The 10,999-nt window shown below is 44.8% G+C and overlaps 1 protein-coding gene across 1 annotated transcript; it reads right to left on the bottom strand.

Annotated features, from left to right (window-relative positions):
• Window positions 1-372: 372 nt before the first annotated feature.
• On the bottom strand, window positions 373-4,635 carry LOC149198759 (uncharacterized). The gene is made up of 3 exons (XM_089400349.1): window positions 4,512-4,635; window positions 2,949-4,325; window positions 373-2,111 (listed from the first exon to the last, which is right to left on the bottom strand). Exons 1-3 carry the CDS (start codon window positions 4,633-4,635, stop codon window positions 373-375), a joined length of 3,240 nt encoding a protein of 1,079 aa, XP_089256475.1.
• Between the last annotated feature and the right edge of the window lie 6,364 nt (window positions 4,636-10,999).

Raw genomic sequence — 10,999 nt, 5'->3', positions numbered from 1 at the left:
CTCGGCTGCGCGGCATGGCGCTTAAGACCAAAGACCCCAAACACTCAACAATCCCTCAAATACTGGAAGCCGGTATAACCTCTCTCCGAACACGGGAAGCAACAATGAGCTAGTTCTGTTCTATAATTGACATGTTAATCCCTATATACGGCGTAGCATCCATTCTCACCACGGGGGAAAGGCCTTGGGCTCTACTCCTGTTCTGCATCGAGTCCTGAGCAGCCGTGCTCGGCTTGAATGCAGCGTCCCGTCTCCTCTGCTGCAAACTAAATTCGCTTACCTTGTGCATTAACTTGTAATTCCTTTTGCAGGCCTCCGCATACAGGTGTCGGCGATCTGTCCTGCTCCCAGGTGGCGTGGCGTATGCCATATTTAATGCTTAGTAGAAGCACCCGCATCCGGGTGCGAGTTCTGAATCAGAGAATTTTCCTGAGAGACCATTGCCTTCAGCGTGTCCATTTGGCCTCTGGAAGGAAGGTTGTCTATAGCGCCTTCGAAGTGGTTTTCTTTTGCCTCCACTCCAAGGTTGGCTAGAAGATCGGCCAACTTGTTTCCTTCTCGTCTGATGTGCTTGAAAGTGATAGCTTGGTGCAGAGAGAGCCAGTGATTGATCAGCTCAAGCCTCTGGGACATTCTCCAACTGCTGCTTATCTTGTGAACTGGAGAGCCATGCTGAAGCTTTGTGGCCATTCTGATTATAATCTGCGAGTCCCCTTCTATGATGAGGGGAAAGAAGTTTTTCCTGTGTGCTATTTTGAGTCCTCGCCATAGACCTTCCAATTCCGCTGAGTTGTTAGTGTCCCAGCCTATTGAACCCATGAAAATGCTTAAAGGATTGCCATTGTGATCCCTGAAAATGCCTCCATAACCTGCTTGTCCTGGGTTTCCTTTAGAGGCCCCGTCAAAGTTGAGTTGTATCATGCCAGCCGGAGGTGGATTCCAAGAACTTGCTTCCTGTCTGTGCTTGTTGGGATTTCTACCATTAGTTGAGATGTGGTTTATACTCATTTGCCAGTTATCCCAAACAGCTTTTTCTTGAGGTAGAGTCGAAAGGTCTTCGGGGTGCCACTCTTTGAGTGAAAGAGTTTCCATTATGTTTTGATGGAAAATTTTCCACAGTTTTTCCAGCAGCAGCGTTTGATCTTTGAATATTCTTCGATTGCGCTCTTTCCATAGATTCCACATCATGAAACCAGGAAGGAGTATCCACAACGCGTTAAGAATAGGACTTTGAAATCGGGCTTGACTTCCTTTGTTGATGGTTCCTTTGAGGTCGTCTTGCACTCTTCTTTCTCTTTGACAGCGGAAAGCGATCCTCTCCCATAATTTCTTTCCCATTACACAATTCTGCATTAGATGAAGTGCTGTTTCTTCCTCCTTTCGGCACATGTAATAGATGGATCGGCCTGAGAAACTCCTCTTTCTGAGGTTGTCCCACGTTAGTACTCTGTTATGACAGAGAAGCCATAGAAATGTGGAGACTTTCGGCCAGTTAGATTTATGCCATACTTTTTCCCATAAGTTGTCTTTGTGTATTTGCCCCTGTATGATTATGTTGTAAGCCTCCTTGGTTGTGAAAATTCCTTTTTCTCCGTGGCCCCATCTTAAGATGTCTGATTCGACCGAGACTCTTATCTGCCTTTTTTGTAGCTCTTTTTCTAGGAGATGTTGTGTCTGTTCTGAGCTATTCGGGAGGAGCAGATGTATGTCTTTCCATTTCCGGTAGTCCTGAGGAACATCGGAAGTCCAGCAATGATTAACTTTGGCCTGAGGGTGTATTCCTCTCGCATTGGCTGGAAGATCCTGGAGAATGTCTTTGATTTTTGGCATCTGCTGCCATGAATCTTCCCAGAATCGTGCTATATTCCCATTTTTTATTTCCCAGAAGCAGTGCTCTTGAATGAGAGATCTGTTTTGTATGGCTGCGTTCCAGATTGCAGATCCCGAGCTTGTCTCAGTCATGCGCAATCTTTCCTCCATTGGATATTTGCTTGCATACTTGGCTGTCCAAAGGGAAGCCCATGGAGTGCTAGGATGAGCCAGCCATCGCCACCAGATTTTTGCTCCCATCGCTTTGTTACTGTGCTCAGGATCTCTAAGGCCTATGCCTCCTGCATATTTGGGAAGACACACTTTCTCCCATTTAAGTAGAGCCCATTTTCGATTCTGTCTTGAGCCTCCCCACAGAAATCTTCGCTGTAGGTTCTTGATTTATTTAAGGACCCATTTGGGGGCAGCTAGAATGGAAAAGAGGTACAAAGGCATAGATTGAAGTATAGCTTTTATAAGAATTATTCTGCCTGCCATATTCAGGGATCGATTGGTCCATAGGAACAGACGTGCTTCTAGTTTTTCTAAAAGTTGCTTCCAAGAGGAATGTTTGAGAGCAGAGCTCATAAGCGGGGCACCTAGATATTTGGAGGGCAAGGAGGCGGAAGTAAAGCCCAGAATATGCTCAATGGCTCTTTGAGTAGTGACCGGGGTATTGAAGAAATAAATTTGAGATTTGACTCGATTGATGAGGGCACCAGAAGCATCAGAGAAGGTGGATAAAAGTGTTTTTATAAGACGTGCTTCTTGGACCGAAGGATGAGCAAAGAGCATATTGTCATCTACAAATTGCTGGTGGGTATGGATCAGGGAATTGTGAAATGAGAGCCCTTTTAACCTCCTATTGAGCTTAGCCACTGTGATGCTTCTACCCAAACCATCAGCCATGATAACGAAAAGAAAGGGGGATAAGGGATCCTCCTGCCTAATGCCTCTAGAGGGTCGAAAAGTTTCTGAAGGGATGCCATTGATTAATACTGAGAAGAAAGCAAAGGATATTAAGCTGTAGATCCATCTAACCCAAAAGGGAGCAAAGCCGAAAGCAGTTAGAATTTTATGAATGTAGACCCAACTGAGGCTGTCAAAAGCTTTAGAAAGATCTAGTTTAAGCAACATACCTGGTTTTTTGGTCACTTTTAGGGAATGAATTAGCTCGTGAGTGAGAATAATTCCATCCGTTATTTGGCATCCTTCAACATAGCCCGATTGCTTAGGCGAGATGATGAGTGGAAGAAGCGGTTTGAGCCTGTTAGCTATGACCTTTGAAATAATTTTGTATATCATGTTGCATAGTGCTATGGGCCTGTATTTTTCCGGGGTATTGGAGTCTTCTCCTTTAGGCACTAGAGCAATGAAAGTAGCATTTAGTCCTGGGTACATCCACCTGAGCTCTCTGGATTCCTCCACAACCTGCCAAACTTCGTTTTTTATCAGGTCCCAGAATTTGTGGAAGAAGTTTGCGGTGAAGCCGTCCGGTCCGGGCGCTTTTCCTTCTTTCATTTGTTTCACTGCCTCTTCAACTTCCTGTAGAGTGATAGGTTGGATCAGTAAACTGTTGTGCTCCTCCGTTATGACCTTGGGTATGTTCTGAATGAGTTGATTGATGGCTGGTATTCTATTGATATCAGGCTCTTGGTAGGCTGTTTTGAAGTATTTGATAAATTCCTTTTCTATGCCCTCATGCGTTTCAATCTTCTCTCCCTGCTCATTGTTAACATGAGTAATTTGGTTTATCATTCTTCTTTGAACAGTAGTTTTATGAAAGAATTTCGTATTTTTTTCCCCGCCTTTGAGCCATCTTATTCGGGATTTCTGCCTCCATAGGATTTCCTCCTGCTTAGCTCTTTCCAGGATTTTTGATTCTATGTCTTGTTCCTGTTTGGAGAGTTCCTCTGTTCGTCCATCATTAATGATGGATTGTTGTATTTTCTTCATTTTAGTATTGAGTAGGGCTTGATCGGCAAAGATGTTACCAAATATCTTGTGGTTCCATTGTTTGATGGTCTTTTTGAGATTTTTAAGTTTTTGTTGGAATCTGGCCATTCTTGTCCCCTCGGTCGCATTGAAATTTGTCCAGCTTGATCTGACCAGCTGTTCAAATTCTGGATGAGAGAACCAAAATTCTTCAAAACGAAAAGGGCGTCTGAGATTGTGACCTGGCCTATTCCATTGGAGCTCTATGGGCCAATGATCCGATCCGGAGAAAGGGATAATGGAAGCTGTAAATTCTCCACCGACATGGGTTGCGTTGTCTGAGATTAGGAAACGATCAAGGCGCGATGCGATTTGTTGCGCTCCTACTCTCTTGTTTGTCCAGGTGAAGATACCGTTGCTTGTTGGGACGTCCATTAGCCAGTTGTTGTTGATGAAGTTCTTTAGTAGGCCGTCATCATTGTTTGAGTTGCTTCTGCCCCCTCTTTTTTCGTCCATACTGGCTATCATGTTATAATCTCCGCCAGATATCCATAAAGGAAGAGGTCTGTCTCTATTGAGTTCTGACAATATATTCAGAAGTTGGCTTTTTTGAGCTGTTTCCTATGGGAAATACACATTAGTTAGCAGTCCATGAGCATTCGTACCTGAGAGGTGGAATGTGGCTTGGATGAAGTTTTTGTTAGCTTGAATGTTGCTGAGATGGATGATCCTGGTGTCCCAGAGAATTGCTAAGCCTCACGAGGCACCTTGTGCATCTACTGCTGTGACTAGCCCTCCTGGCCAGGCCTTCGCAGCTATTCTTTCCAAAACTGTGGAGCTACACTTCGTCTCCTGCAGAAAGAGAATACTGGGTTTTTCTTGCTTCAGCATGTTTTTTAAGATTCTTCCTTTCCTGGGGCTATTAAGCCCTCTAATATTCCAAGATATTAACTTCATTGAGAAGGATGGGGGTTTGCAATGAAGTACTTAGTCAGTTTGGCATATCGCCCTGACTCCACCAGTATTTCTCCTATCTTGATTGTTCTTTCTAGGGTGGTTTTCCTTCCCCTCTTTTTGCTGTCCTTGGTGATAAACTTGCCATCCCATGGACTGCCAATCTGGACCCCTAGAGAGTATTTTTTCTGTGCTCTGCTTAACACTTCTACTAGGTTGTCAACCTGCTGTTCCGGGATTTTTTCAAAGTTCTTTGTGCGACAAGCCTGTTCCAGACCTAAGATGTCCAGCTCCCCTATATCCAGGGGCTCCTGGTCCTCATCCATGACTTGGGGCGATTGAAGAATATCCTCAGTTTCGATCGAGGCTTTTCCGCTTGGCTGAGAGTACTCCATATCCATTTTTTCAATTTGCTTTGACATATTTTTGTTTGGTGCTATCAGGTGCTCTGGATTTGTGATTTTTTGTCCTCCTTGCATTGATGTTTCCCCCGGTTGCTGTTACTGGACTGCTTCGTCTTTCTCCTGTTCCTCGTCCGAACCCCTCTCATCGGTTTTGTTTAGAACTTCGAATCTATTGCTTGATGGTGCCTTATTGCTAGGATTTGCCTTGGGATTGTTGTTGGCTTTTTTGTTTCCTCTCCTTCTGTTGACTACCTTTGTGAATCCATCAGGGGATTGATTATTGGATTTGTCCGGAAAGGAGGGTATCTTATTTAGAGGGTAGTCCCTATACAGATGTCCTATATCATGGCATTTCCTACATCTAAATGGTACCTGTTCATAATCAATGACTTGAACCCTTTCAGAATCTTCGTGAAAGAAGCTTACCGTGTCTGGCAATGGTTGTTTGAGATCCATGTAAACACAAATCCGGGCATATGAAGTACGCTTGCAGAGTTTTGTTTCCTCTGCTACCCTTACAAATTCACTAATAGCATTTCTGATCTCCTTCAGAGAAGTTTCCTCCCAATATTCCCAGGGCAATGAGTAAAGCCTTATCCACACTGGCGCATAACTCAGATCCTCCTTATCTGGGTTGAATCTTTCCACCCAGCCCTTGAGAAATAGGCCTGCCGAGTTAAAAAAATATGGCCCTCCCTCCAGGATTCTGGTTCGATCCTCTAGACAGTTGAAAACAACAGTGAAGAAGCCCTTTGCTCCTAAATGCAGAGATATAGCCCCTTTTGGACACCATACGGTGCTGATCCAAGCTCTCAGAGCTCGTTCTGTTGGCCAAATCCCTATAAACTTGCCGATCAATGCATGATCTCGCATGTACTGTATTCGAGCATTGATTTGTTCACTTGGGAAGAACACCCGTGGTCTATTAGTAGCAACAGGTTTGCAAGTTGAGGAGCTTGCTTTATTTCTGTTCTCTGTCTCAGAGTCCTTACCCTTCTGCTGGTTGTTGTCCATGATACCACCGCTGACTCCATTTGGATTGTCCCAATCCACATCTTGCCATGCTCTCGCGTCCGGAGAAGGGGGAGGCACTTGGCCCTCCCCCTGGGGGGGAAACATAGTTCCGGCCCGTATGGTTCCGTCCACCTGCGCTCTGCCTCGCCTGTAGCTACCGCAGGTGCCTGGCTCGACAGGCCTGCCGCCTGCAGGGTTCTGTCAAAACCCTAAGGTTGCCCTCGTTGTTCCGTTCGCATCGCTCCCGTTCGCATCCGTCCAACCTTCTATCCGAATGTTCTACCCAACTCTTTTCCCCATACCTGTTTACGAAATTTCTCCATAACAAAATTCTTTAGCTCCTTGTTATTTATGGGAGAAACATATAGATATTCCTTTTTTGCATCCATATGTAGTTTTGTTTCATCCATGTTTTCTTTCTTTCACTTGTGTCTTCATTGAAGATAACATTAGGCAATCTACCTACTCCCATTTTCTCAATTCTTTTTAGATATCTTATGAGCCGCAACATAGCAATTGTTTTGATGAGAGTTGCTCTTGTTTCACTCAACATTATCTCATAACATACCGAACTTTTTATTTTGAGCTTGTTCATGATCAAGTGTTGTCTTGATGGGGCCTGACCCAAGTTCAGAGTGATTTTAACCAAATAAATCCTGAACTACCAACCCTTTCAGCAACAGTCCGCGGAGCGCGGACTGAGGTCCCACCCGAGGTAGTATGGGAGGGTCTTGGAACCAGGTTTCCGCACCCTAGGGATGTCTTGATGAGGTTTGGAAAGCTCGCGAACCGATCCTACTCGCTACACTACTTCCGCGCAACCGTCTATTCAGTGCAACTACCTTCGCGCGGTTAAGATAACGAGAGCGAATGTTCTTTACCCCTTTCTATGCTTAGTATTATTATAGATCTTGAATTAAATTAAGTAGGTCCAATACTTTCAGTAATTAACATAAACAGATACGTGCACAATCATAAACCAGAACAGATGGATAAACCAGAATATAGAAATAGATACGTAATCTTCCAAAACCAACTTATGTTTATTAATGCTTTTTCCAGTTACAATCCACTTCCTACCCTGCGCACTTAGCTGTAGGGGTCCGCGCACATAGCTATGAACTCTATTAGGCCTCTGCGCACACAGCTGCAAAGCCTCTTCTACTACTACGACCCGCGACTCTAACTTACAGACTTAGATCCACTATCACTTTCAGAAACCCATACACATCTAATCTCTACCTCAAAAGCTGCCTTTTACACTTAGAGCCTCGCTCTTATTTATACATTCCCATGATCCGTGGACCATGGGTAGGCCGACACATTCTAGATTAATTTACAATATTTTAGGGCAGACTACCCTTAGACTTGACCCCTTACAATTTGTGCTCTATGCACTTCGCGGAGAATTTACAATACCAATACCCAAAAATGTGGGCTTTAGGCCCCAAAACCGTTATGGGGGGGATCCGCTACCCAACAAGCCTCCAACACAATCGTCGTGACTCGTCCCGAGTCACTCGTCGGTGCGGCGAGACACGCTGCCAAGGCTTCGCGGTCCACCATCCCTGTGAGTGACGCACTACGCTTCATTTCTCCATCCTTGCCTCTTGCAACACTTCTTCAAGCTCTTGCTCCATTGCCCCTACTAATTCGCGTAACTGGTGATTATTATTCTGCTCTACTCAGTTAACACAAAGCGACCCCTCATAGGATTTTAACTCTAGCTAAGATGTTAAAGTCGTGAACTCTTTGTGCAAGAGCAGCAAGCTTGTGGTCTCTGGTCTCGTATACTCAATGTCTGCTGAAGCTTGTGTTGCATTTTTCCAAGAGAGTTGTTGCTATCCATGAGGTCCCAATCTTCAAGTTTCGTCATGGGCACACGGCCCAGGGATGCACTTTTCAACGGAATTTTGTCTTTTATCCCAAGATTTAGCATCTCAGCCTTATCTTTCATAGATCTCTTACCAGACCATAGGTTTCACAGCGACATCCAGACCAGTCCAGCTATCTGTCTGGGAATTTGTGGTATATCGCCCACCGCTAGCATTGGGCTTGGCTTGGCAACCACGGTTGTCAGCACTATGCTATCCCGAAGGTCTTGCGTCTCTTTTGGCAATGTTGCAATCACTGGGTTTATTCTTAAAGCATCGAAGTTGGACGGGTCCATATCTATCAGATAGCTCAATAACTTCGGTCTTACAGTGCTATGGGTGGTTCGATAGATGACCATCTGTGATTTATAAGTTGGACGATATTCAAATTTGACCATTCCCTCCTTTTCTGGTTCATTAATGCGATATTGATGGGAGATCGTTTCAAATCCAGTTCTGACTCCATGTCTTAAATGCCTGTCATCTGCTCCTCATTTTCTCAGATTGACCATCTTGTCATGAACAGTGACCTCAATGGTCACTTTCCCACCTTTCTGCGCAACAACTCAGCCCTTTATGCGCGACCGCAATTCCTACAATAAACGCGCCTTATCCAGAACCCTGTTTCTGCGCAGCATTCCTGCAGACTCGTTTATAGTCCCGTGCCTTCTTTCAACTGCTTGGAGTGTTGAGACTATAGTTTGGTTAGTTAGTCAGACAGTCGGCCCACTCGTGTAGAGCTTCAAGCGACTGCCATTTACTCTTCCTGGGAAGGGCTCTCCATTAAGCTTACCAAGCTGGACCGCACCTCCATCTATGACCTCTTTGACTATATATGGTCCCAACCAATGCATTGAGATTTTTCCAGGGAATTTCTCGAACTTGCTGTCATACAGCAATACTAAATCATTTACTTTGAACGTGCGCAACTTGATATGGCGATCGTGCCAAGATTTCTCTCGTTGTTTCTATACCTGGTGATGGAATCCTGCTAGAAACCATTCTTCCTCTAGTTCTTCCAGTTGTGCGAGCCTCTCTTCCAAGGCTTCGTGGTCTGCCATGCTGGTCATCACTGCTATCTGCAAACTGGGTACAATGTATTCCATTTGCATGATGGCTTCCATGCTGTAGACTAACTTGAACAGTGTCTACCCCGTTAATTTCTTACATGTGGTTCTGGATGCCCATAGCATGATAGGTATGCATAAATCCCAATTGGTTTGTTGCGCGTTACATACTTTGGTCAACACAGTCTCCAGAATCTTGTTGAATGCTTCTACGGTCTCATTCGCTTGTGGATGGTACGATGTGCTTTGCTGATGATACACCTGGAATTCCTTAGTAAGTGTGCTGATAGTTTCATTTAGGAAGTGTGTTCCGTGGTCACTCATTAAAATTTTTGGGCATCCAAACCATGTCAAGACGTTGTCAAATAAAAATTTCGCAGTTGTAGTGGTCGTGCAGTCCTTAATCGGATGTGCTTCCACCCATCTAGTCAAATACTTTGTCGCAGTGATGATGTAGCACGCACCCGTCTTCCCTTGAGGTGTGATAGGCCCCACAAAGTCTATTGCCCATTTTTTGAATGGCTGCAACGTCATATGTGGATTGAGTGGCATCTCATCCCTTCACGATGGTTTCCCAGTCCGTTGACATACATCACAGGCCTGACAGTACGCTTTCGAGTCTTGATGTAGGGTTGGCCACCATAGTCCGGCGCGAAGAATCTTTTGTGCTATCGCCCATCCCGCATAATGTCCTCCTGCAGCCCCCCCATGTGCTTCTATGAGGATCTGTCCTCGTTCAAATTCAGGTACATATCTTCATAATATTTCGTCGTTTCCCATTTTGTAGAGGTGCCCCACGATAACAGTAAAATCCGCCGTGCGTACCACCAATTCTTTCCTCTGCTAAACTGAATATCCCTGCAGCACGGTCCCTATGGTTAAGAAGTGGATTATATCCTCGAAGTGGTCGTCCGCAACACACACTGCATAGAGCTATGCATCAGGTAGTCCTTCCTCCAAATTTGTTGGCTCCTCACCGTTCTCAATTCGCGACAGGTGATCTGGGCCTGCGTTTAGGCGTCCCGGCTTTACGATGACCTCAAAGTCATATTCTTGAAATAGTAACAACCATCTACAAATGCGCCCCCCCAACACAGGCTTGTTCACCAGGTATTTCAATGCGGAATGATCAGTATACATCTTGAAGTGTCCCCGAGTAGATAGTGGCGGTATTTCTGGAGCGCGTATACCATCGCCAATCCCTTGCGCTTAGTAGTAGAGTAGTTCTTTTCGGCTTTGGACAATCGTCGACTTGTGAACGCGCTCGGGTGATCATTGCCTTCAGCTCCTTCTTGTGTGAGTATAGTGCCAAGCACGATACACGACACATCAACATGTACATGAAATTCGATGTCCCATTTTTGGAAAACCAAAATGGGGACAGATGCCATCTTTTCCTTGAGAATCTCCAGGATTTTCTTACAATCATCATTCTAACAATATGTAGTGTCCTTTTTCAACAGCTATTCCATTGGTGCCATGATTTGTGCATAGCCCTTAATAAACTTACGATAGTAGCCAGTGTGCCCAACATGGTGCTGAGTTGTTTGACACTTCATGGCACTTGCAGATTGAGTATGACGGAAATCTTCGCAGGGTCCACCATCAGGCCTTTCCTACAGACCACATGGCTAAGCAAATTTCCAAAGGGGATGAGGAAGGTGCACTTCTTAAGATTCAGTGCAATATGGTGTCGTCGGTAAGTATCCAGCATCAATCGTAGGCTCGCTATATGTTTCTTGACTAGCCCAAATATAGTCCAATCATCAAAATAAACCTCCAAAAACTTATGGATGAATTCCTTGAATGAGGCCACTACTACGCGTGAAAATATCGTTGGCGCGTTCTTCAAACCAAAGGGCATAATAGTGTACTGAAAACATCCCCATTCGGTTGCGAAGGTTGTCTTGCTTCTATCTTCTGACGCGATCTAGATTTGATG

The sequence above is a fragment of the Pinus tabuliformis genome, chromosome 2_1 (assembly GCF_031772625.1).
Source record: "Pinus tabuliformis cultivar Carrire ecotype Pingquan chromosome 2_1, CPIR1, whole genome shotgun sequence".
NCBI lineage: Eukaryota > Viridiplantae > Streptophyta > Pinopsida > Pinales > Pinaceae > Pinus > Pinus tabuliformis.
This window is presented reverse-complemented; position numbering and strand designations above follow the sequence as displayed.